General features: G+C 43.5%; 1 protein-coding gene across 1 annotated transcript in view; it reads right to left on the bottom strand.

The window, feature by feature from the left end:
- AVL9 (AVL9 cell migration associated) overlaps positions 1 to 24,245 on the bottom strand; it is a 36,636-nt gene extending 12,391 nt beyond the window's left edge. Inside the window, exons 1-10 of the mRNA XM_083578012.1 lie at positions 23,769 to 24,245; positions 15,588 to 15,708; positions 13,514 to 13,599; positions 10,809 to 10,880; positions 9,352 to 9,441; positions 7,901 to 7,967; positions 7,321 to 7,361; positions 4,939 to 4,977; positions 2,823 to 2,892; positions 1,645 to 2,195 (exon numbers count right to left, since the gene is read on the bottom strand). Of these exons, the coding sequence (XP_083434138.1) occupies positions 1,645 to 2,195; positions 2,823 to 2,892; positions 4,939 to 4,977; positions 7,321 to 7,361; positions 7,901 to 7,967; positions 9,352 to 9,441; positions 10,809 to 10,880; positions 13,514 to 13,599; positions 15,588 to 15,708; positions 23,769 to 23,873 (1,242 nt within the window). The 5' untranslated portion in view covers positions 23,874 to 24,245. The remainder of the gene's footprint in view (positions 1 to 1,644; positions 2,196 to 2,822; positions 2,893 to 4,938; positions 4,978 to 7,320; positions 7,362 to 7,900; positions 7,968 to 9,351; positions 9,442 to 10,808; positions 10,881 to 13,513; positions 13,600 to 15,587; positions 15,709 to 23,768) is intronic.
- Between the last annotated feature and the right edge of the window lie 3,398 nt (positions 24,246 to 27,643).

A 27,643-nucleotide genomic window follows, 5' to 3' on the forward strand; every position in this document is an offset into this window, starting at 1 on the left:
GGAGAGTTGGAGTTCATCTGGAGACCCCCACGTTGGCTACCTCTGGCCTAAGGTATCAACATGCTCCTGACATTATCTTACTTACAGGAGCCACCAGCACTGTAGTTGTTCATGATAGATTTATTTATACAGTACAGTGGCACCTCTGGTTATGTACTTAATTCGTTCTGGAGGTCCGTTCTTAACCTGAAACTGTTCTTAACCTGAGATACCACTTTAGCTAATGGGGCCTCCCGCTGCCGCCGCGTGATTTCTGTTCTCATCCTGAAGCAAAGTTCTTAACCCGAGGTACTATTTCTGGGTTAGCGGAGTCTGTAACCTGAAGCGTCTGTACCTGAAGCCTATGTAACCCGAGATACCACTGTATCTGTCAGCCATAGTAGTCAACGGGACCCAGATATTCTGGAGGTCTCTTTTAGACCAGCATTTCCCAATCTGTGGGTTGTGACCTGTAAGTGGGTCATGGGCTTTAGGATTCTTGCTTGGATGTCTCAAGTTACAGATATAAAATCAGCAAACATGCAGTTAAAATGCATGAAGCTAATGACTACTGAAGATCTGAGGACCACAATTCATGTGACAATAAAACCACTGTTTTACACTACTGGATAGAGAATCCCTTAGTAGTGAGAATTTAATGAGTGATTCATACATGGCAAGTGCTGGAAACGCAGAGCTAGGCTAGGTCCCAGACTCACAAAGTCAGTGCTGCTCTTTTGAGACTCTTTGTATGGAATAGGGCAATATTCAACCAAGTCTTGCTCAGAGTACACACATTAACATTACTGAAACTAAGCCATGTGCATTAACTTTGGTGGGCCTATTCTGAGCTGAATAGGAAGCTGCCTTATACAAAGTCTGACCAACAGCCCATCTAGCTCATTATGTTCCCTACACTGACCAGCAATGGCTCTTCTGGGTTTCAGACAGGGGAAATTCCTAGTCTTTCCTGGAGATGTTGGGGACTGAACTTGGGACCTTCTGCATGCAAAGTAGTTCTCCACCAATGACCTATGACCCTGGCCAGATCAGAGAAAGTGTTTGCTACTTCCATCCTAGCAGGGCCCTGCCATGAGTGAGTACACCCCAGTTCCTGGTGATGGCACAAAAACTCTGGGGTGTTCTGTCTGTTTTGGCTTTTTGTCCCACTCCCTTTGGGTATTAAGATATCCTTGCAGTTTGCAAAAAGGTTAATGCCACTGACTCTGTCAGCACAGCTGCCCGGCTTGTATCACCAGGACAGGGAGAGCTGGAAGACTTGTGTGCTGTGCTCCCCCCCCCCCCCCGTCACATTATTGTATTTCCCCTCTCCTCTAATTGTGGAGCTTTGATCAGATACCTCATTCATCTCTCTACAACTGTGGCAAATTTAAACTGTGCAAGGTTTGTTATGACCCCATGGCATTCACCATCCAAAAAAGGAGACCTTGTGGAAAACAGGTCCTCACCTTTTCAAAAGAGAGGCCACAATGTTTTGTTGACTGATTTACGAAAGGAATTGCTTATTTGTTTTTAAAAATTTTCGCAGTCCACCTTTATGAGTAGCACTTGCTCCAGGATTGCTTACCCAATGGGAGGATAAAAATACAACTTTGAAACAAGATAAAAAGCAACGTGGAAACTTTCCAGAAGCCAGAACATTACCTTAGTGAAAACAGCTAACGGCATGCCATACTGGTCCTCTTCCAAACCTGATATAAGGCCAGGAACAAAGACGGCGTGCCCTGTGTTAGGTTGAGGCTGCACAGTAATGGGAATGCTTTCAGAGACTGCAGGTTCCTTTGGAAGGATTTCAGTCTGTGCTGCTACTGCAGTGATTTCACCTTCTCCTTCTTTCAAGCTGGGGTCCTCCAGGATATTGGGATCCAGGGTTTCCCAGTCACTTTCAGATGATTCTGGAGAAGTGCGTGAGGGAGGTTTCAAATGCTGCCTATTGTCCCTGGAGACGTGCGCTCCGTCGAGATTGTCCTCGGTCTGAAATAAAGGTACATCTACTTTCTCAGTGTCCTGTTCTTGGTTTCCAGACAACGCTGGGCCTTCTGCATCTGTTTCCACGTTTTTGTTTGAAAGCGCCACAGTGGACAAGGAAACATAATAATCTGTAGGAGGTGGGACTTCCTGTTGGCCGACATCCTCTGAAACACTCTTCCTTGGCCGGTACTGTGAACAGTCAGTGAGACCATGCTCTATCATACCTAGAAATTATAAAAAATCTCTTGGATAACAGCATCATGAAAAGTGAGTTTATCATAATACAAAAAACATTGCATACTTTGAAAGCTACCTTACAGCTCTGTATCTGAAGGCTCCCTTTTTCCTGAGCAAAGATGATATTCCTGCATAGCAGGGGGTTGGACTAGCTGTCTCTGGGGGTCCCTTCCGATTCTACAATTCTAAGAATGATCTTAGATTACCATGCACAGCATATTTATAGCTTGAGGCACAGTTCCTTATACTTGCTAAAATATACCATACTAGTGATCTTCCATGAGACAAGCTGCATCTGAATGTCATTCTAATCTATGGTTTAGCAATACCTGAATGAACATAGCCTTCTTTCAACCTTGACATTTCCCTTCCTCTCCTCTTACTGTATGACTGGGAGTAGTAGTTCTGGTTAACTGTGATTTTTCACATGGTCTGGGCCAGCAAACTGTGGTTAACATTAACGATGGTTTGTTTCAAACAATCCAACTTCGAACAGTGATTTCTAAAAATGGCTTGTTGAAACCAACCATAGCTAATCACAGTTCTAGGTTCAGGTGACATGGGAAACTGTGTAACATGCTTTCTATTGTTGTAAATACTTTACTCTCACTTACCAGGAAAGAGTGATAAGACTGTCATTAGTGCTCCCACCAGCCTATTCACTGGAGAGATATAAAACAGAACCTGAAAGGGAGGGGTGGGTGGGAATGACAAATGTTAATTTCTAGAGAAAGAGAAGAACGAAAAACAAACAATTCCAGTTCATAACACCCAGAATGACAGCAGCACATGACTTTCTGAGGCATAAAAAGGTAAAGGACCCCTGACAGTTAAGTCGAGTTGCAGATGACTCTGGGGTTGTGGCACTTATCTCGCTTTACAGGCCGAGTGAGCCAACATTTGTCCGCAGACAGCTTTTCCGGGTCATGTGGCCAGCATGACTCAGCCGCTTCTGGCGCAACGGAACACCGAAACCAGAGCAGCGCACAGAAACGCTGTTTCAGTACCTATTTATCTATATGCACTTTTTGTTGTGCTTTGAACTGCTAGGCTGGCAGAAGCTGGGACCAAGCAACAGGAGCTCACCCCGTCGCGGGGATTCAAACCGCCGACCTTCTGATCGGCAAGCCCAAGAGGCTCAGTGGTTTAGATGTTTAAAGAACAGCATGCAGAACTCTACAGCACTGGAAATAGGAATCACAAGCAGCAATTTTTTTTAAGCATTAGACACAATTTTTCCTATATTGCAGTTTAGCTAAATTATTCAAGGATGCCCCAACACCATCTATATCCAGAGCCTAGGAGCCAACAGAGTACTGTGTGCTGTTAATAGTTCTTGAATGCATCTGGAGCCAGGTCTCAAGGTATATAGTCTGAGTCAGCATGGACCTGCTCTTAGTTAAGACCTATTCTTCAAAGAGGTTCACCTGCTCTTTTGTTTATGACTTTACCCCCTCCTCTTCTGCAACATTTGTAATCTCCTCAGATAATTCCAGCTATACAGCTGGAAGAACCCTCAGTCCCTCCGCTGAAGACTGAACCTAGAAGCAGAGGATATGCTACTCTGCGCTTGGTCTTCCTTCCTCATAGGTTCAAGGAAACATCCCACAGATTTCTGTGCATTAAAATGGGAAGGGCAAATATGACTCAACGCTCTGGAACACTCCTGCTTTTATGCTTTGTGACATGTAAAAAGTTCATATTAATAATCATCTTCCCATGCTGCTGTAGCTATAATAGCCTGCAGCATTTAATCCAGGGGTCAGCAAACTTTTTCAGCAGGGGGCCGGTCCACTGTCCCTCAGACCTTGGGGTGGGGGCGGGTGGCGGACTATATTTTGAAAAATAAAATAAAATGAATGAATTCCTATGCCCCACAAATAACTCAGAGATGCATTTTAAATAAAAGCACACATTCTATTCATGTAAAAACACGCTGATTCCCAGACCGTACGCGGGCCAGATTTAGAAGGCGATTGGGCCGTATCCGCCCCCGGGCCTTAGATTGCCTACCCATGAATTAATCCCTTCCACCCTTCATTTTTAAACATACGTGGCTACTGGATGAATATAACCAAGGGTACCCACAGGCGCACCCTAACCTCCTACGGTTCCTGCAAATGATCTCAGTAAATATCTTCTCAAAAATCTACAATGATTGAGAGACGATTTGCTCTTCCTGCCCAGTTCCTATTTACATTGGCTTGGCTTCTACTACACTGAACACACACTCTTATAAGCCTGCCTGTATTTTATTACACGTCAAAGCTGTGACATGGTCTGAGCAAAGGAAAGGTGCAGAGAGCTTCTCTCTGGGAGTGAGCACAGTGTTGGCTGATGTAGGTGCCTTTTTCCCAGCGGGGCGGAAGGAGACATGCCTGTACCATTTTGGGGTACTTTCCTTTTCTGCTCTTTTACATTTGGCAGCCATTTTGTGTTATGCTGCCTTGCATACAGCTGTCTCTGTACATCTGCATATCTGTATCCATATAGCCACACCACAACCTTAGCAAAGTTCGCTTACCTTTGCCATGGCAACTACTGCTGAACTGAAACATTAAAAAGCAGGCAAACAGAACAGGCACGTCTCCATACTAGCTAACTGCATGCGTGGGATAGCTCATAACATCTATCCACAGAGGCTTTTAATCCATATTCCATTAAACTACGTCATTAAGCAAATCCATTTCAGTTCTTTCTGCCAACTTGGGAAGAAGGAAGAGAACTTACCTTTTTCTCTAGGAGAATCAGTTTAAAAAGTATTAAGACCTTCAAAACAAAGAGACACAAATCTTAAACAACAGCAATAGGTATGCATATTCATATTTCATGATATCATTTCCATTTGACACTTCAAAAATGCACAATAAATATCTGAACAAATGATTTCATTTACTTTTATAACCTGGTTTTTCTTTTAAAATACTCAAAACACCCAAAAGAATCAATCAACCAATTAAACAACTCATAGTAGCAGCACAGATGAGACATTATACATTTCTAGGTTTTAGGCCCAGATACAGGGCAGAAACAGCTTTGGTCATCCTGGTGGATGACTTACAATGAGAACCAGACAAGATCACAATACGATTCATTTTCTTAGAGCTCTCAGTGGCATTCAGTACCATTAACCACGGTATTTTCTGGGTCGTGCAGCTGGATTGGAAAGGGGAGAAATAGTACTACATCGGCCCCAGTCCTTTCTGGAGGTTTGGTCCCAGAATATGATACTGGAGGATTTCTCTTGTAGCCTATACCTCTAGCTTCTGGAGGCCCTAAAGATTCTATTCTGTCCCCTATGCTGTTTATCTTCTAAGTCAAACCATTGGGAGAAATCACCCAGAAGCTTGAGCTCAAATTGCAGTTGATGCCAAGCTCCGCTTCTCTTTTCCACCTGTCAATCTCTGGGAGGCTGTGGAAATCCTAAATAGGTGTCTGGAGACAGTCCTGAGGTGGATAAGGGTGAATAAACAGAAACTCAGGCCAAATAATATGCAGGTGCTATGCTTGGGGAAGCAAGCTGATCCAGACACAGGGGTACAGCTGCTGTTTGATGGGCCTTGACGTCCCTGAAGGACCAGGTTTGTGGTTTCTCTTGGGCTCAGCGCTATTTTTGGAAGCACAAGTGCCTTTTTTCCAGGGGAAACTGGGACACCACCTGCGACCCTATCTAGAAGGACTGGACCTTGTCTCAGTAATCCATGTGGTGGTCACATCCAAGGTAGATACACTGTACATGGGGCTGCCTTTGAAGATGATTTGGAAATGTCAGCTGCTAAGTTTGATTGCTAGTGGGTGCAAGATGATCACACCAATTCTGGGCCATGTTTATAGTGCTGGTTTTGATATTTAAAGTCTCAAATGGTTTGGGGCCATGTTACCTGAAGGCCGTCTACATCAGTACAATATCTGCCTTGAAAGGAAGCTGCCTCACACAAGGTCAGATCTTTTGTCCATCTAGATCAGTGTTGTCAATAATAATAATAATAAATTTTTATTTATATCCCACCCTCCCCAGCCGAAGCTGGGCTCAGAGTGGCTAACAACAGTAAAATGATACAATATACTAAAATCATTTCATTATAAAATCAATTCAAATCAGATTAATGGCAACCATTGGGCTAGAGTTCTGTGAGGATTGCCAAAGGAGGGGGTCAGGCTGTGCCCTGGCCAAAGCTCTGTCTTGCAGGCCCTGCGGAAAGATGTCAAGTCCCGCAGGGCCCTAGTCTCTTGTGACAGAGCGTTCCACCAGATCGGAGCCACAGCCGAAAAAGCCCTGGCTCTGGTTGAGGCCAGCCTAACCTCTCTGTGGCCTGGGACCTCCAAGATGTTTTTGTTTGAAGACCGTAAGGTCCTCTGTGGGACATACCAGGAGAGGCGGTCCCGTAGGTACGAGTGTCTTAGGCCGTATAGGGCTTTAAAGGTTAAAACCAGCACCTTAAACCTGATCCTATACTCCACTGGGAGCCAGTGCAGCTGGTATAGCACCGGGTGAATGTGATCTCGCAGCGAGGACCCCGTAAGGAGTCTCGCCGCGGCATTCTGCACCCGCTGGAGTTTCTGGGTCAGTCTCAAGGGCAGCCCCATGTAGAGCGAGTTACAATAATCCAGTCTGGAGGTGACTGTTGCATGGATCACAGTGGCTAGGTCAGGGTGAGAGAGGTAAGGAGCCAACTGCTGAGCTTGGCGGAGATGAAAAAATGCCGCCTTTGTTATAGCTGCAATCTGCGCCTCCATGGAAAGGGAGGTGTCGAAGATTACACCCAAACTCTTAATGGACGGTGCTGGCACTAATTGTGTCCCCTAATACTGACTGGCAGCAGCTTTCCATGTTTTTAGGGAGGGGATCTGGGACCTTCTGTATGCAAAGCAGTTCTTCTATCAATGAGCTACAACCCTTCACTATTAAGTATCACATCCAGCCCAAACGAACTAAGCCAACTATCAACCACAGAACAGTAACCTTTACAAACTGAGCGGTCTTAATACATTTGAGAATGAATCCCCTAATAAACCTTGCTAAAGCTGATACATCTTCACTGTTTGTCAAAAGCAGAGCAAAGGCAGAAGTAGATGTACCTCCTTCAGGATTCACATCAGGAAGAAACATACCTTGTGTCTAAACTGAAGGACAAGATCTCGTGGAGACAGGCCTAAAAGTAGGGACAGCAAAACAATTAGCACACCTTAGTAAGAACCACCAACCCTTCCTGCTTATAAATGTGGAGAAACCTGCTGGCAGCAGGATTAAAAGATTTTGTACTATTTTCCCAGCACTTAGGGGCAAAGAATCTGTGGGAGCTTACATGGTTCATTGATCACAAATGCAAATTGGATTTTAACTACCAATAATAGTTGACTGCCTTCTCCCATTAAAGCCAGGAGGAAGGAACATTATCTGGCCCTTCTCCTATTAATAGGCCTTTAATAATCCACTCATTACTTTTGAATAAACATGATTTTGAAAAAGCATCTGAGCAGCTCTCCTCACCCAGCAGCGAAAATGACAAGGATTCTATGTAAAAGGAGAAAAGTGACAGGTTTATCTAGCCCCGTGACTGATGGGAAAAGTAATCACAATAATTAGTGCATTATTTAGGCACACACAGACTTGGCATTAGACTTTAGTACCAATAAAGTACTTTAGGAAATGAAAATTGAACAGTTGTGTTATTTAGTAAATATTGCTTACCAAGATAAACTTGTGATCCTTCCAGGGGGCTTCCTCCCAGCGAGCTATTCATATGCTCATAAAGTTCCTGCAAAGCCATAAATTTTGAAATTTTGAAATTAAAAACACTTTTTAAAGGCATCTCCTAGAAAAGAAATGAAAAGGCTTCATACAGCATGGATCTGCCAAAATACTATGCTACGAAGAAGATTCTTGGCTTTTTTTCCAGTGAGTCACTAAATGCACAGACATCAATCCAATGGACTCCCAGAGGCTTCAGCTGGAATCCAAAAAGATCCTTTGGTAGAACCCAATGAGTAGCTATAAACCCAATGAGATCTTTGACCCTTTTTAATGTGCTATACCACCAATGGCATTTGAAAACCCTCTCATTTGCAATGGGGCATGGGGGAAAGCACTGGTTGAGAAAAATAACACATAGATCCCCTGGGCTCATTCTAGGACAGCCTTTCTCAACTATGGGTTCCCAGATGTTCTTGAACTACACCCTGACCACTAGCCATGCTGGCTAAGAATGACAGGAGTTGTAGTCCAACAATACCTGGGGATTGAAAGGCTGATCTTGGAATACAGGGCACTGTCTTAAACTGAGCAGACCCACTCGTTTACCTAGCTCAGTATTGGCTACACCAGGGATGGGCAGAAAGTAGACTGGGTCCTACCTAATAGATCCCTGGGTAATTTTCAGCAGATCAAGAAGCATTTCTGACTCACAACTATTAAACAAAGGTAGCAACAAAAATGGCTCTTTGCTGAAATGAAGAAAGCTTGGAGTAACCAGGAATGGACTTTGGTGGGGAAGGACTGTGAGGTTCTGGGCCTCAAAAACAAACCAACCCCAGGGTCAGAATTCTTTGATTCTAAGTGTGTGCCTTTTTTGCAGCAGGTGGAGCTCAGGGTGATAGCAAGAAAACCCCAAGGATACCACAAGGCTGACCACCCCTGGGTCTTCACCAGTGGTAGCTAACATAGTCCACTTGAGATACTGTTGGACTCCAACTTGCATCCAGCTGGTATGGTCCATGTCCAGGGATTATGGGAATTAAGTTCATCAACATCTGGAAAGCACAACATTCACATCCCCTGGTCTATTTTCTTTATTTCATAAAAAGAATATGCTGCTTGATTTAAACGCGTGTGCACCCACCCACCCCTCAAAGTGGTTTGCAAAAAGATAAAACAAGAAAATCAAGAAAAAGAAACCTTCTGAATGCAAATAATATAAGCTAAGGGTCTTCTTTTCTATTCTGGCTGTGAATTCCAGTGAGTTCACCTATCTCTCAGTCTGCATGGGCTTCCCCATTTGCTTCAAGGGAAAGGAAAGCTATGCAGGTAGAAATGAAGAAAGGTTGATTTTAAAGTTTAGGAATCAAATGGATAATAATGAAGGCCCTCTATGGTTCACAGATCAGTATCACACAAGAGTTTGCATTTCTATACAGAAAACTTACCTTAAGTATTGAAATTTGAGAGAAGTCTTTTTCTTCAAAATAGGCATGTGTAATTAGCTGCAGCTTAGCCTGGAGTAGCCCATACAGAGGCTTGAAAGGAAAACACATCATCATGTTACATCAAGAAAGGCAGGCAGACAGTCAAGGACAAAAACAGCTACCCTTCAAAACAAATTACACATATTGATCTCAAATTGATGACAAATTACACATACATTAGGTAACAGTTTATTTGTAACGATTGACTATGTCAGTCATCCTGCTGTCAAAATGAGCAATAGTTTATGAATGTGATAGTATTCCTATCTGATCAGAGTAATGTGGTAAAATACAGGCAAAATTGGGCTGTCTTGCTCCATTTGAGAGCTGGTGTAGAGTTACAGTGTTGGACCAGGGAAGGTAAAGGGACCCCTGACCATTAAGTCCAGTTGCAGACGACTCTGGGGTTGTGGCGCTCATCTCACTTTACTGGCCAAGGGAGCCGGCGTTTGTCCGCAGACAGTTTTTCCGGGTCGTGCGGCCAGCATGACTAAGCCGCTTCTGGCGAACCAGAGCAGCACATGGAAATGCTGTTTACCTTCCTGCTTGGAGCAGTACCTATTTATCTACTTGCACTTGATGAGCTTTCGAACTGCTAGGTTGGCAGGAGCTGGGACTGAGCAACGGGAGCTCACCCCGTCGCAGGGATTCGAACTGCCGACCTTCTGATCGGCAAGCTCTAGGCTCTGTGGTTTAGACCAAACTCAGGTTCAAATTCAATGTTCAAGTCAGCCGTGAAGTTCACCAAGTGAGTCTGGACCCGTCACTAACCCTCTGTCTAACCTGCCGCATAGGGCTGTTGTGGTAAAACAGGGCAGGAAGAACCACACACACTACCTTGAGCACCTCTGAGTAAAGATTGGATAAAAATGCAATACATGAAGAAACATAAATAAGCTTTGCTTGCGCAAGTCAACTTCTCCATGAGGAATCTCTCTCTCTCTCCTTATGCAATTCAACTCCAGAATCTAACTTTGAGTATCATGTACACACTCACAAAAAGTATTTCACATCAGGTAGTTGTTACATGAGGTGTGACTTGAAAAGGCATGCTGGGGGAGAGTTAACTAATAGCTGAATTTCTGGATCTAGGGTTGGGAGCTGGGCAAACCATGCTCCAGATTCAGTTCCTCAACTGTACAGTGATGGACCTCACAGATCTGAACGATGTTAAAGAGTGTGACCAGAAGTGTGGTGTGTCCTATTTCACTTTCGTACAAAGCTAAAGGGGGAAAATGCTCTGGGATGTATTAAATTAGAAATGCTGTCATTTTAAGAGCTTGCAAATGGCATTTTTTCTGTTTACTAGAATACAGTTTTGAAAGAATGCCTTTGTCTTGGATTTCAACAGGAGTGTGCCTAACATGAAAGAAAGATCCCCAAACACGCTATTTTTAAGGCATGTAACTATCTCTTACCAGCTGACTTAGAACACAGACACTTTTCTGTACTGTTTCTCGGGTAATATCTGCTTGCCGTACTTTCAAGGCCTTTGAAAAAGAGTAAGAGAGAACAAGCTTTTACTGTATTTTTACACATCCGCTTTTAAGAAACAAATACTCATTTAGCCGCAGCATTCATAAAAACAACTGAGCACTCTACAAAATAAAAAATAGGACAAGCTCTGCCTGTAGGCATGTCGTCTAATAAAGCACTAGGCATGTTATGGAGAAAAGAGAAGGAAGGTAAAAAGAAGGGAGAGAAGATGGGGTCAATAAGAAAAAGCCAAGTGAAAAGATTTGCTTTGAATACAATAATAAAAGAAGAGATCCATCCCTTTTCTATATATTGTCTACATTTTTGGCACCCCCAGTAATCATATCAACTTTAATGTATTTATGAAGCTTCCACAAGTTTACATGTGAAGACATGCGTTAGTTCTGAAAAATAAGGCACTTTTCCTGTGTAAGAGGAATGTTGAAGCAGATATTATCCTTACAGGGCAAACAATCCTATGCATGGATCTACCCAGTCAAGGTCAGTGGAGCTTACTTTCAGGAAAGCATGCATGGGACTGTGAACCTAACACTCACACAGGCTCATCTTTGTAACGTTAAACCATGGTTTTGCATCATGTGTGAACTGAGTCACAAAGTCAGTTGCTTTCTTAGCCAAAATTACATACCACCACCATATAATTCACCCAAATTGCACAAAAAAGCAAGGGAGTGTAGATGGACAGGTATGTAATGTAAGGTCTGTTTTTTAAATGCAGAAATAGTAGTAAGTGAAGACAAGACCAGTAAAATTATAACAGTCACAGTGAAATAAAACAGTAGTTCCATTGCCATAAATCTTTTATTGTAATATCCTGTGATATCCAGTTAGAGTTATGAAATCGCTGCAGAGGCTTAACAGACTATAAATGCTGCTGGAGTATGACAGGGCAACAATATTAGAATATAAATGAATAATTTAGGAACTCGTCATTTTAAAACTATCATTTCATAGAAAGGAAAAATGGTCTGCCTTTACCAAATATATCAAAACCTTCATAGTCATACCACCCGAGTTACATCTCTTAGGTTAGGATCAAATCAGTTTCTCCCACAAAAGGAAGACATATATTTACGACTCTATTTCTAAATATAAAACTCCTGGAAAACTAATAGTTAATGCTCATGGCCAACTTCCACCTGCTTTATCCAACTGCTAATTTAAACATGAATCAACAAAATAATCTCTATCAGCCTCTCTGGGTTTATGTAAATAGAGGAGTTAGTCATCCAGTAATGGAGCAAGAAGTTAAAACACACATGATTATGAATCCCAGGCTATTGGATATTTTGTTGCAGATTAAGTGCTATTTGATAGCTAAATGTATACTAAACTGGACAGAAAGTAAAAAAATATGTTCCAACGTATAGTGATGTTAAATTCTCGAGAATAATCTTTTGGAGAATATTCTCGAGACTGTTCTCGATTAATGAGAGTATTAGAGAATTTTCATTTAAAATAGGAGAATATTCATTTTAATGCACTGAAAAAGATGGAATTTTAATGCATTGAAAATTTATTCATGGGTAAACTTGCTCAGATGGCAACCAAAAACTGTACAGATACTTTTATTCAATGGGGCAATGCAGTGAATTCACATTCTTTGCTAGGCCTAGGTATTTTAAGTGTACAAAGCATTAAGGCCACTTTCTGTAAAAAAAGCACACTATATGGCCAAGGGTATAGAATTGCTAAGAATAAGGTCACACCAAAATAGAAAAAAGCGCTATTACATATAGTTGAAATACATATGAATTCAAATGTTCATCAAATTAAATGAATAGCACTTTTAAAACTAACTAACTAACTAAATAAATAAATGTTTTCTGTAGCTCGCATTTCAGAACTGCCAATGGTGAATGACACAATGCCCAGTAATGTAACTGGATCAAAAAAATCATTATTCATTATTTACACTGGCAATATCACAGCTTGACTTATTATTTACTAGATTTTTTTTAATGTGGGTTGTAAAACTGGTTCTTACATTAGAATTTACAGTTTGTGGAGAATATTCTCTGGAGAATATTCTCACCTCACATCACTACCCACATAATATTTGATATCAAGAGAAGTCACCGTGTAAACAATGAACATTACTCCTGCAGTTGCATTCATGGTATCAATACAGGCCAGAAAATCTGCAGCTGGATTCTTAGCTAATGTTTCCATGTTCATATTTGCACATCATAGCAAACCATAGCTCAGGAGAGCCTTAGGCTCATGCATTCCTCCTCCTCCTCCCATGTGACAGGAAGGAATTCAGAGTCTTTTGTTTTGCTTAACCATGGTTTATCATTTCACTGTGGCTTATATTAACTATATTTTGTTTGAAACAAAGGCCACTATGAAAAGCTCCTCGACAATTGCCAAATGCTAAGTCCAACAATTCACAAGAACTGAAAAAAGCTCAAACATATGACAGAGACTCTGACATAAAAAGATTCAGGAGGAATATTACCCTGCATCAAGGGCCTCAAAGACTTAATGTTCACATTATACCAATAGCTGCACCAGTACTTTGTACAAATGGTCAAATTTGGAGGATGCCAAGTTGGAGAAGCTACCTAAGTTCCTCCACAAGACCTTTTTTCTTTTAATGTTCACACAATAGCAATATAATTACCTTAGCTTCAATCTGCCTGTAGCATGAGACACCATACACTGTACTTCGATCTCCGCTTCTTGGTGGCAAGTGAAAAAACACAGTGTCTGAAAGAGGAATGAAATGGTCTTAGCATTCACTAAAGGTATCACATAGAGGTATAAAGTTTCTACAGGGTTATCCTGTTCGATATCAACCTAAGAGCCAATTTGGTAGCTAGCCTAACATGTCCAGGAAAACTAAAACATTATGGTGTGGAATAATGGGTAGAGCATGGGTCTACATGAGTATTTTACATTACCATGCAGAGCTGCTGAAGCTATTTTACTGCCCTGGGGGAAATTAATTTTGCTCATCCATCAATAGATCTTTTTGTAACAGCCAGGAGTGCACCTCAGTCAGCAGCGATAAGGAACTGTATCTTGCAGCTGCTGCTCCCTATCCCATTCCAGAGAACTATAAACCAGCTGTCCAAGACCTGGCTGGTTAGTTGAAATCCGCAGGTGAAACTTGGCACCACCACCGTTCCTTGACTCTTGACACCCTCTCAGAATCACCGGGTCACAATGCTGCAATGACAGCAGAAACCACAACCAACCTGTGATCCCAATTCTGTCAATGAGTCTCTTTGTCTCTCTCCTTTCTTGGCTTATTTCCTTCTGGCTGGTAAGGAGAACTATTCCGGTTTCTAGGCCCTAACTGGAGTTTTGCCTGAGGCCTACCTTTTTTGGCCATTCCTCAACTTCACACCTCCACCACCCGTGGTTTCCTTCGCTTCCAGCTTTTCATTATGCTCCTTACTTTACTGAACTCTCTTTAATCACTCTGTTTGTTGACCAGCCAATCTCTCCAGCCCTGCCCCATAGGAGAGCCTCATCAGCTGCTTCTTATCATTCTACACTGCCTCTAATCTTCTCCCCAGGGTTTCTCTTTCTCAGGGCTCATCCACACTTCCACTTTCCCGCAGGAAAACCTGCTCTTCAGCACTGAATCGGAGCAAATGTCAATAGAGTTTTCCGATTCAGCAGTAAAGAGGTTTTCCTGGGGAAAGCGGCAGGGCAAACAGAAAACCGCTTGGACCCATGCACCCTTCCTTTAGTCACTTTGCCTTCACTTCCTCCCAGGATTTCCCAATCCACCACAGCCACCCATATGTGAGGTTTTAATCCCAGCCAAACTGACATTTGCTTTCAGCACAGAAGATGGACAGCAAACAATTTAAGTTTCCTGTTTAAGTGAACATTCCAGGCCCCACCTTCTGCAAACTTAGCTAATCAGTTAGAGCCTTTACTGTCAGAAGTGCATCAGGATAAGCCAAAATCTGGCACCTTAAAGCATGCTTCCTGCCAAATCCGAGGCAAAAAAGGTATAGAGAAAAGTTTGCTAATAACTTGCTTGTCAGCTGCTTTAAGAGCTGGCCAGGACGGGGCTCCTGTCCACCATCTCTCACTCCCACTTCAAATGAAGAAAAAGGCTGCTGACCAAGGTTCTACAGATATAAAATTAAGCTTCTTGGATTTTTTGTTTTAAATTGTCAGTATTAATCGGCAAAGAACATCAAGCTTGAATGGCAGCCTTACAAGAAGAAAGCACTTCCTCTAAGAACAGCTGTCTTACACTTTACAGCCAGAGAGCAGAGATACCCAGGAGAATGCTTTCAACTGAACAGGTCTGATTGCTTTGTTGCTATGATAGCTTTGTAACCATTACTTTTGCTTTTACCAAAACTATGCACTAATGCCTTGTTGCCATAGGAACAGATTGGCCAGCAGCTGTGTTTTGCCTTTGCATTTGGGGCTGCGACATCTAGGAATGTTTCACTTGGTGCAGTTAGAAGCAGGTAAACATTAACTAGTTAGTGTGTGCCCACTAGTCTATGTACCAAACTTGCGTATGTCTGTCGCCTTGCCTAATTTATTCTCGGCGGAATATTTTGCCCCTTACCTTTGCAGCCGCAGGGGCTAGAAACCTGGTTTCTATAAAATAAAATAAAAAGCTGAGATTTTAAGGGTGCTGAATACTCCAGACAGTGCCCAGTTCTGTGCTTGTTCACGTAACATAACATTGGTCAAAACCATCCCAAATGACTCCTTACCTTCTTGATAGTTGTGAGCCCCATCCGGCAATGCTAGGAAAGGTAAATATTTCCATTCCTCTGGCAAACTGTGATTGTCGTGGCCTTCTCCTGGGATTAGGGGAGGGTAGGAGAACTCAACCTGCAAACAGGCATGTTATGTTCAGTGAATTGCTAAAGGGGAACAGAAGACTGACCCACCAAACCCAGCAGCCAGTAACCTGATATCTAAGTGAACAATGGGTAAGCAACCCCTTTGTGCTTCTTTTCCCTAAAAGAAATAATTGTTCCCATCAATCCAGCCAACATGAAAAACAAGCAAGCGTGAAAGTCTAAGACATTAGGGATGATGGGGGATAATGGATACCACCACATTGGGCATCCCTTCTCTAAGGAAAATTGTAAATATGAATGTGCTTTGCATCAATATGTAAAACAAACCACCTGACAATCCTCCATAAACCTTTGCTTATTGTACATATCCCTCTCAAGAGATTGCCAGCTAATGCAGCGCTCACAACAACCTCAAACTTGTTGAAAGCTAGAACACAGGAACATCTATAAAATGCACAGAATGAAATTCAGGGATAACAAAACAAAACAGTGGTATTAGTGAAGAGATCAAATTCATTAAGACACATTACAGCATATATCAAATGGCCAATATTGTGCAAATGCAGTTTATTTCTCAAAATAGCAAGGGGGCATTCCTCCCATGGTGTTGCCCTTTGTACTCACTAATGGAACATTTTAGATTGTGAATTTTAATTCCTAAGAGCAGAAGTGGGGTTGAAATACAGACCATCTCCTTCCCCTCCACTTTAAAAAAGCAAAATCCTCCAAAAGGTGGTGAAGTAGTTAATATTTTTAAGTAAGACCAATTTAGGGAATTATTGCCATGTTAAGGTGTGGTCAAAGTCCAAGTTCTGTCAGGCTCTTACACACACACAAAAAATGACACTGAAATTAATGAACCAGACTCTGCGTGCAAAAAACTCTTGCTTGTTCATCAGACCCCGCTAGTGTAAGAAGATCCACAAGATGTAGGCTGACTATGCTCTTCCCAAAATCCTTTCCTGTTTGTTGCCTCTAAATTCCACCTAAAATTTCATAAAGATATAGCTTTGTCATTCTTTTAAAAATGTACCTCAGCACACAAAAAGCAACTTTTTAATTCACTAAAATAACACAATTAAGAACTATATTTTATTTTTTAAACCACAGAGTAATGCAAGTATAGAACAGCCCTGTTTTCAGGAAATCTAATTTGGGAAAATAAATGGGTAAAGCCCTAGTTCTTTGCAGAATCATCATTCAATGATAATAGCTTCAATACAAAAAGCTCATCAAGGAATGCAAATGCAGCTAATATAAGATTCTACCACAGATCTCCCTAATCCAATTTCAAAAGCAGATGACCTCTTTCTTCCTTATGGCATATTCACAAAAGGCAGTTATCCGAATGGGAAACATCAGTGTCACAAGGTAGGCATCGGAGCAGAAATTATGACACTCTAATTGGAGCAATTTGCCAGTCATCGGGTAAGAACTTTATTCCATGTTGTGTCAGGAACAAATTTCTAATTCATAGCAGGGACAGTAACCCATGGAATACAGAACTCAAGAATGCCCCAGAAATGATAAATGTAGGTAAATGGCCGTACGGGCCAGTCGTGTCCGACTCTGGGGTTGTGTGCTCATCTCGCTCTATAGGCTGTGAGCCGGCGCCGTCTGAAGACACTTCCGGGTCACGTGGCCAGCGTGACGAAGCTGCAGCTGGCGAGCCTGCACCAGCGCAGCACACGGAAACGCCGTTTACCTTCCCGCTATAAAGCGGTCCCTATTTATCTACTTGCACTTAAGAGTGCTTTCGAACTGCTAGGTGGGCAGGAGCTGGGACCGAACGACGGGAGCTCACCCCGCCGTGGGGATTCGAACCTCCGACCATGCGATCGGCAAGTCCTAGGCACTGAGGTTTTACCCACAGCGCCACCCGCGTCCCATGCCCCAGAAATGACTGAAGCCTAATTATATGACCATTTTTATGTCTTGTCAGGATTGAATCAAACTGAAGGCACAGCTTGTTGTGAGCATGCCCAGTTTTTTTGCTTAACCTTTGAGATTTTTCTTTGTACAAATGGGTACACAGGATAGAGACTTAGTAATACTTCTGCTGCTGTTTAAAAAGGTTTCTTATTTTTACTTATCAGTTTGTTTTATTTTGGAATTACATAAGCCACCTTGTGTACTCTCGCCCTGAAAAAAGATGAGATTTACAACAAGTTAAGTGAAGTCTAGTGGGACGCGGGTGGCGCTGTGGTCTAAACCACTGAGCCTCTTGGGCTTGCCGATCAGAAGGTCAGCGGTTCAAATCCCCACGACGGGGTGAACTCCCGTTGCTCAGTCCCAGCTCCTGCCAACCTAGCAGTTTGAAAGCACGCCCCAAAGTGCAAGTAGATAAATAGGTACTGCTCCGGTGGGAAGGTAAATGGCATTTCCATGCGCTGCTCTGGTTTCGGTGTTCTGTTGCGGCAGAAGCGGCTTAGTCATGCTGGCCACATGACCCAGAAAAACTGTCTGCGGACAAATGCTGGCCCCCTCAGCCTGTAAAGCGAGATGAGCACCACAACCCCAGAGTCGTCTGCAACTGGACTTAACTGTCAGGGGTCCTTTACCTTTTTTAAAAAAGTGAAGTCTATTATGGCTTATTTACACATTATGCTTGTATTTGAAACGATGAGGAAGAAAGATTATGATTTCATAAGCTCTGCTCATCAATTCTGCAGGACAGCTTCAATTTATCCTCCTTCTTATAATGAATTTGGTGCCTTATGCAATGCTAGCTCTAGCTAAGGCTAATTATTACAAATGACAAGGCACCCACAGACCGAAAAGGGGCTCAACCAATTACAGAATCAAGCTTGTAGCTAAACATGAGTTCAAACTGGAGCTTTGACAAATAATATATTGTATATTTTTGTTCTCAAGGAATGTTGTCCAAAATTGCTTATAAAACAAGTAACCTTTACATCTTTAGGGAAATTGTGTGATTGAGCAGAAAAGAAAAGGGGAAACATTAAATAATGTGTGTTAAGTATTATGGCAAAGATATTATAGTAACCCAACCTCCAAGTTCCTACCACATCTGGGAAAATAGTTGCCACAAACCAGTTACAGAGAAGAAATATAATTGGTCTTATAAATGTGAGGAAGCAAGACAGCTAATGATAGTTCAATTACCTGTGAGTTAAAGGGCTACTTTAGACACACCCAAGGTATACCCTGTGGGATTTCTCGCTTTTTGAAATACAGTGTGTACCTTATAACAAACAGCATTTGATATTCCTTTCAGTTTCAAAGAATTGTTTGTCCTGCAGCAGAAGGGCTGCTATTTGGGAAATATAAACACGAAGCACCACTGGTATATAGTTCTTTGGAATCATAGAATTGTAGATCTGCAAGGGACCCTGTGGATCATCTAGTCCAACCCCCTGCAATGCAATAATATGCAGCTGCCCCATACAAGGATTGAACCTGCAACCTTGGCATCATCAGCACCACACTCTAACCAACTGAGCTATCCAGGACTCAGGAAGGGAAAGCTATCAAAAAGGTAATAACCTATGTATTGGATGGGAAAGGGCAGTATAATTTAATCAGTAACAAATGGTCCCTCTGAAAGGCAACCATCATGTGACTTATCATGCCAAACCGTCAGGTATTGTTGTCAGTTTCTGCCTCAACTGCCTTCCTAGAAAAAGTATTGGAACAGGACTGAAGAAAGGAAGTGCACTCTAACTTCTGCCATCAGCTAGGGGCGCTGGGGCCACGGGAAGCTCACATACCCTATGCCTCTCAGGAATAGCATAAAGGCAAGAAGGACACCAACCTGCTCCATCCATCAGCACAGAAGGAACACTAGCAGGAAGATCACTTTTCTTCTCTTTCATGCCTGAAAGACCACTTAGCTGCAGCTGTCTGTTATCCTGGGAGTGCAGATACGTGGGGGGAAAGGACTCTCTGGCTCCATCCATCAGTCAAAGGAACAAGAGCCCATCACTATAGCAATATAAGCACTAAGGGACAATCAGCTTGCCCAAACAGGATATATATGCTCTCTTATGGATCACTGCCTTCTTTTGGTCTTAATGAACCGATCTCTCTTCTGCCCTTTTTCTCTCTACTCCCTTTTTCTTATGGGCCTTGTCTTTTTTTAGTTTGTAAGCCTAAAGGAAAGGCTTATCTCCTTTTCTTTTTCTATTCTGTGTGCTGCTTTGAGAGACAGTAACTGCCTGGAAAGTAACAATCTGTGTGATGGGCGGGAAAAGGCAGCAGAATTTAATAATTAGTACCAAGAAGGCTGATTGCCGAAGAATTGATGCTTTTGAATTATGGTGCTGGAGGTGACTCTTGAGAGTCCCATGGACTGCAAGAAGATCAAACTGATCCATTCTTAAGGAAATCAGCCCTGAGTGCTCACTGGAAGGACAGATCGTGAAGCTGAGACTCTAATACTTTGGCCACCTCATGAGAAGAGAAGACTCCCTGGAAAAGACCCTGATGTTGGGAAAGATGAAGGGCACAAGGAGAAGGGGACGACAGAGGATGAGATGGTTGGATTGTGTTCTTGAAGCTACCAGCATGAGTTTGACCAAACTGCGGGAGGCAGTGGAAGACAGGAGTGCCTGGCGTGCTCTGGTCCATGGGGTCATGAAGAGTCGGACACAACTAAACGACTAAACAACAACAACGAACAAATCTGAAAGGCAACCATCGCTTGGCTGGCTGCATCAAACAGTTAGGTGCTGGGGTCAGTTTCTGAGAACTGCCTTCTTAGACACAGTACAGGGGTCTGCACTGAGTAAGAAACAGTGTTCACAGAACAGAATCATTGTATATTGCATAGCTGGAAGGGATCATCTGACCTAGACCAACCCCCTGCCATGCAGGAATCTCAATTCAAAGCATACATGACAGATGGCCTTCCAACCTCTGCTTAAACACCTCCAAGGAAGGAGAGTCCAAGGGAGTCTGTTCCATGGCTGAACAACTCTTACTGTTGAAGCAGGAGGGAGAAAACTCGTTTTCCAAGAAATGTCTATAAAACCTGATCAAACTGTGCCAACTTTCGTCAGTCAATTAAGTGCCCACCAGGAAGAATGTTACACAAGTCTGAGTGAACTTAACATAAGAATACACAAAAGGAATGTAGCAATTGAATTAATACACACACAAAAAGAATCAGCCAGCCTGTGACCAAATCCCAGGCAAGTTTACCCATAAACAACTCCCACTGAGTTCAGTAGTGAATTTTACTCCCTAGTCAATGTTCTCAGGACTATGAAGTTTAGCAACATGTTTTTCACAATCCATTTTCTGTCTTTGTCCATTCATAATCATTATTTTACATTTAAAATGGCTAAGTTGCCAGATACCTTTACCTGATTAATACTCACAACTTGTTCTGCCACTTCTCTTCAGATCTACCTGAAATTTGGCACCTTCTGCTAAACATACAACCTTTTGAGTCTGAAACCTGAGAAAATCTTTTTTTCTAACTGAGTAAATGTTCCCGTGCATAAGTGCAGCATATTAACTACAGCTGACAAATCGAGTCATTCCTTCTTTACAAACTAAGTTCCGTTGATGCCAGACAAAGTAATCACAGCCCCACCCACAAAGCACAATATATTATTTAAACAAGGTCAAACAAAAAATGACATAGTCTATTCATAAAGCATGGAAAAGAAACAGCCTTAAATCACACATATACATATTTATTACACTTAAGTTCTATACATGTCTATGTTGAAGGAAGCTCTCTTGAATTCAAAGCACATACGGCACTTCCAAGGTATAGGATCTTAGCCATAGAAATGTGCTTCATCATAAAAGGCCATACCTGAGTCTCATAGTATGTCACAAATGTATTGCAGCTCAAGAAATGTACTTTTTTATTTGCAGGTTAAATATTGCAAGTTAAGCAAGGGGGGGGGGGGAGAGAACAATAAAATATTCTATGACTGAAAAGAAGAAGTCTCTGTTGTAACTCTTCACCTGATGCCATGCTGAGCTAGTATCACACTCTTTCACTTGCTACTCAGGTTTTATGGCCACTTTTAGGTACAATTTTTAAAAAAATAATATATATCTATATGCACTCCATGCAGGAACTAACAAAATTTGTCCTACTTCTGGACTTAAAAAAAATTCTGATGGGCCACTGCTGGAAACAGGGTACTGGACAAGAGGGAAATGTGTCTGAAAAGCCAGGGTGGATAAAAAGCAATGGTTTTTAAAAATAAAATAAAAATAAAAATCAAATTTTTTTTTATTTAAATGGGATTTTAAAAATAAAATGCTTTTGGAGGAAAAATCTTTCTAAAGATAGTTTTCTATTTAAGTTACATTATAGTCCAAATCAGGAAATAAGGATTTGTTTTAAGTTTTTCATGTGTGCTAAAACTCAGTCTAAGTTTCTTTTAAAAAACCCAAAACCGTTTAACCACATCAGTTAACAAACATGGATACATATGCTATAATGTTATTCTTTTAGTTAAATATTATTTTTCTCCTTCCAATAAAGTACAGCAGAAAAGCTTTACAACTATAAACAGTTAACTTATTAAACCTCACAATAATTTCATAATTATCTGTCTATGTACTTCTAATAGTATAACCAAATCAGTAATTTCTGATATAACTGTAAAAACTACTCTGAAAATTTATTATTCCAAAAATGAAACCTTCATCTGGTTGTAAATATTAAGATTATACCAACAAGAACGAGTCTTTCTGTAAAAAAAAAGAAAGATTTAAATCAAGTCTTACTGACTAGTGATTTAAATCGTAATTTAAATCGATATCATTCATATCAAATCCACCCTGGTCAAAGCTCATCTTGTCTAACTTCAGCAGCAGAGAGGGCTCTGTGACAGGAGAGCATGCTTTCAAGAGCATTCATTTCAGATGACAACCCTTTAAAGTCCCTTTCACTGCCCCATTCCCTTATTTAATGCCTTCCACAAGCAAGTACAAAGATAATTCTGCCGGCATATGTGTCTAACGCCACAGAGGTGAGCCCAGACCTCATTTTACTTACCTCCATGCACAGGATTGCATGGCGAGTCCTATAGCTAGCAAGTATGTTTGGGATTATTTCACAGAATGATAGAATTGTAAATTTGGAAGGGGCCTTGATGCCCATCTAATCCAATTCCCTATAATGCAAGAATCTTTTGCCCAATGTGGGACCTGAACTTGCAACCCTGAGATGAAGAATCTCATGCTCTGTCGCAGACTGATGGTAGATATCCTTCTTCACACAAGTAAACTAAAATCTGCACTCCACAGCCATCATCATCATCATCATCATCATCATTATTATTATTATTATTATTATTTTCTTTTATTATTTGTTCAATTTGCATACCGCCCTTCATCCGATGATCTCAGGACGCTTCGCGTAAAAATGCAAAGTCGAATCAAATCAAGGATGCTGCAGTAATGTACATTTTCCTTTTAAGGCTGTGTTACATGCAAGCAGGTGTAAACAGGACCAGCCTGGGCGAACAACAGAAACCCTCCTTTTGCGTTGGAGGTGGTGTTGTGTGTGGTTTTGGTTTTTTTTTGGGGGGGGGGAACCATCAAGCGGTGTGCAAATTATTCGCAAAATAAGTAAATAAATAGGCCGAGCGGTTTAAAACAAAACAAAACAAAACAAAACTCGCCTTGCCCAAGGCGAAAAGGCACCTCCACGATTATTCTCCTTCTGGCTGATATAACCAGAAGGTCAGTGGCGTAGCGTGGGTTGTCAGCACCCGGGGCAAGGCAAGTAATTTGTGCCCCCTAACCCGTGGATTTGCGCCCCCTAACCCGTGGATTTGCGCCCCCTAACCCGTGGATTTGCGCCCCCTAACCCGTGGATTTGCGCCCCCTAACCCTAACCCCCAGATGTTGCGCCCGGTGCGGCCGGCCCCCCCTGCACCCCCCACGCTACGCCACTGCAGAAGGTTGGTGGTTGGAGCCCGCCCAGCAGGGCAGCTGTGGGCAGGATCCGTGCCCTGCAAGGGGTCGGTCTAGATGACTCTTGGGATCCCCTTCCAAGTCCACGCTTCCCACGCGTGAAAGGGGGGGGGAACCTCGGGTGACGAGGCTTAATGGACGGAGAGGGAAGGGGAGAAGAAGGAGAGCCCTCCTCACCTGGCAGCCCTTCTTGTGGTGGAAGCCGACCACCGCGATGTGCAGCACGGGACCCCTGGAGCCGCGGGGGTGCAGGTCGCCCTTGGAGCTGCCCCTTCGCTCCATGAAGGAGCCCCGGAGCAGCAGCAGCGCCGCCGCCGCCGGAGGACGTTGTTTACCGGCGGGCTACGGGCGCCGCTTCCTTCCGCGGCCGGCCTCCCCAGCCCGCCGGCGCCCGTCCTCTGAGCATGCTCCCTGGCCGCCCAGCGCGCCCCGTAGCGGCCGCCGGGGAAGCCGCGCCAGGGGGGGAGAGAGGCGCCGGGCCTCGCGGAGGGGAGGCCTCAATGGCGCGCGGGAGCCGCGGGCGCGAGAGGCCGGAGCAGGAGGAGGAAGAGGCGGCTGCTGCTGCTGCGGGGAGCCGAAGGGAAGCTGCCAAAACAGGGCGGCCGCCTTCCCCGGTTACCTCAGGGTGGTTCCTCCTGGCAACCGGCGGCCAGGGCTCTGTTCTTAAAGGTGCAGCCCGTCGGAGAATGCCAGACCCCGCAAACCTCAGGGGAAAGAGAGAGAATGAAGGACTTCATCTTTATTTGCGTCAGCCATCGGCCATGGCAATAAAACAACATGATATACAAATAAAAAGTCGATTATATAAAACACGCTTTAGGGTCCTGAATCAGCAGTCAAATAGTGGACCTGAGTGCTCACTGGAAGGACAGAGCCTGAAGCTGAGGCTCCAAGACTTTGGCCACCTCATGAGAAGAGAAGACTCCCTGGAAAAGACCCTGATGTTGGGAAAGATGGAGGACACAAGGAGAAGGGGACAGCAGGTGTTATGTACTGAGTTGAATAGGATCCAAACTGCAGCAGTCTGATTGGTCCTAGAACAATAGGATCCAAAAGGCAGCAGTCTGATTGGTCCTAGAACAATAGGATTCAGAATGCAGCATTCTGATTGGTCCTAGAACAATGCAGCAGTATGATTGGTTGGCAGGAACCACCCAATCATGCTCCAGATAGAAGTGAATCCACAACCTGATTGGCTTACAGTAGAATTCCAGAATTAGCCAATCATGTGCAGCCCATTGTGTAAATAATGTATATAAAGCAGATACTTTGAGGGGACTTTCATTCATTCCTCCTCACCACTATGAGCTGAATAAAGAGCATGAAATCACTTTGCGACTCTGAGTATATTTCAATAAAACACACTTTAGGGTCCTGAATCAGCAGTCAAATAGTGGACCTTAGCAGTGGCGTAGCGTGGGGGGTGCAGGGGGGGCCGGCCGCACCGGGCGCAACATCTGGGGTTAGGGCAAATCCACGGGTTAGGGGGCGCAAATCCACGGGTTAGGGGGCGCAAATTACTTGCCTTGCCCCGGGTGCTGACAACCCACGCTATGCCACTGGACCTTAGTGCTCACTGGAAGGACAGATCCTGAAGCTGAGGCTCCAATACTTTGGCCACCTCATGAGAAGAGAAGACTCCTTGGAAAAGACCCTGATGTTGGGAAAGGTGGAGGGCACAAGGAGAAGGGGACAGCAGGGGACAAGATGGTTGGGCAGTGTCCTCGAAGCTACCAGCATGTCTTTGACCAAACTGCGGGAGGCAGTGGAAGACAGAAGTGCCTGGTGTGCTCTGGTCCAGGGGGTCACAAAGAGTCGGACACGACTAAACGACTGAACAACAGCAACAAATCCTGATTGCCCCAGCTAAAAAGCTTGCAACCTTTGCTGTCATCTGCTCATCTTGATCTGCCAAGAGAAAGGACACTGGGGCAGTGGTTGGGCGACCCAGAATGGACAATAAAAGGGGGGCGATAACCTCATTCCTCAAGTCTTTAAAAAGAGTGCCAGCCAGAAGGGCATGCGCCACCGATTCAATACTGCCATGTCCACAGGGACATAAGTGTTTTTCGTGTGGAATCTGTTGGAACCGTCATTCTAGTACAGTCGAGGGCAATACATTCAATCTTGCGAGAGCAAAAGCATGTCTATATTTTAGAATTGCTAGATTATGCAGATAGGGTGCCAGATGGTCGAAATGGGAAGGTGGAAAATAGTCATACCATGGGCAAAATTTCCTTATTGTGGTCAGGTTGTTCTGACGCTCGACATTATTAAAAAAGGTAAAGGGACCCCTGACCATTAGGTCCAGTTGCGGACGACTCTGGGGTTGCAGAGCTCATCTCGCTTTATTGGCCAGTGAACCAGAGCAGCACACAGAAACACCCTTCACCTTCCCGCTGGAGCGGTACCTATTTATCTACTTGCACTTTGACGTGCTTTCAAACTGCTAGGTTGGCAGGAGCAGGGACCGAGCAACGGGAGCTCACCCTGTTGCGGGGATTTGAACCGTCAACCTTCTGATCAGCAAGTCCTAGGCTCTGTGGTTTAACCCACAGTGCCAACCGCATCCCCGACATCATTTAGGCACAGACAAATTAGACTTTGCTTGCAGTAGCCCAGAGGCTTGCACATTTCTTTCTGTATCATGTTTGTACACTGCCTTTTTTTCTGCCAAGGAGCTTGAGGGGGCACGCGTGGTTCTCCCCCTCCCCATGTTGTTGTCCTCGCAGCAGCAACCCTGCATAGCTGCCAGGGCCCTGGAGCAGCCACAAAATTTCCCATGAAGGGGCCAGGCACCCACGGATTTCTTTTTTCCTTCTTTTTTTAATAATTTTATTTGGTTTTACAAAATCACACAATTAACATTCTTGAAAACATTGCAAATGAAGCAAGATTCTTTTGAATCTTAGGACTTCCCTCCTCACCTCCAGGAATTCTGAAAGGCACCCACAGATTTCGGTGCCAGGGCCATGCATGATGTTGCATGGCACCCACAGCCCCAGGGACCCACGGTTGCGGGGCCAAGCTGGCACTCCTGCAACTCTGCGAGGAAGGTTAGGCTGAGCGATACTGGTTGGCCCAAGGTCACCCAGGGAGCTTCATGGCTGAGTAGGGACTCAGTCCGAACCACTATGCCACACTGGCCAATATTGTCATCTTAATTGAATGCTGCCTTGTCCATAGTGCTCAAGGCAGCTTGCAAAATGGGAAGATTTACCATGGCGGCCAAAGTTATGGGTATCATGTGGCAGGACAGAGCCTTGGACAAAGTCTCTCCCAAGTCCACATTCCCAGCATGTTCACAGTCCTGTCTCAGCAACATCTATGCTGGCTTGGTCATATCCACAGAATGAACATGTGGACATGTTCATAGGAAAATGTCCACATGTTCCTATTGGAGAGCTGGCTGACCAACTCTGCATTACAAAGATGTCTGCAAACATGACATGAAGGCTGGCAACATTATCCCTGTCATGTGGGAATCCCTGAAGGCAGCCCTGCACAGGGAAGTTTTTAATGTTTGATGTTTTGCTGTGTTTGATGTTTTAATTTGCTGGATGCTACCCAGAATGGCTGGGGCAACCCAGTTGGATGAGCGGCATATAAAAAAATAATATTATTACTACATACTACCAATGCTACTACTACTATAGACAACTGCAGTGCCTTTGTGGGTTCTCTCGCCACATACACAATCACTGCAGGTTAGGAGGCCAGGCTTGTGCTTTGCTTTCCATCATTCAATTAAGTTAACTGATTCTCTTTCCTCTCAGGAGATAAATTTGGTGGGTGGGGACCATTGAGTGTATGGTTATAGCACAGACCAGGGCACAAGTCTGGAACATGTGACATCTGGCCAATGAAAATGAGCACACTTGTTTAATGTTACCTTAAAAGGTAGCCTCTATAACTGGCGTAGAGAGAAAGTGTATTGAATAAGCCAGTTGTATGATACTGCTTACAAGGCATGCATTATTACATACAGCGCTAGAAAACTTTTCACTTTTGGTACTATGGATTAAAAGTTGGCAGTTTACCAGCAACATGGG

This window comes from Podarcis filfolensis (assembly GCF_964270895.1).
Source record: "Podarcis filfolensis genome assembly, chromosome: 12".
NCBI classification, from domain to species: domain Eukaryota; kingdom Metazoa; phylum Chordata; class Lepidosauria; order Squamata; family Lacertidae; genus Podarcis; species Podarcis filfolensis.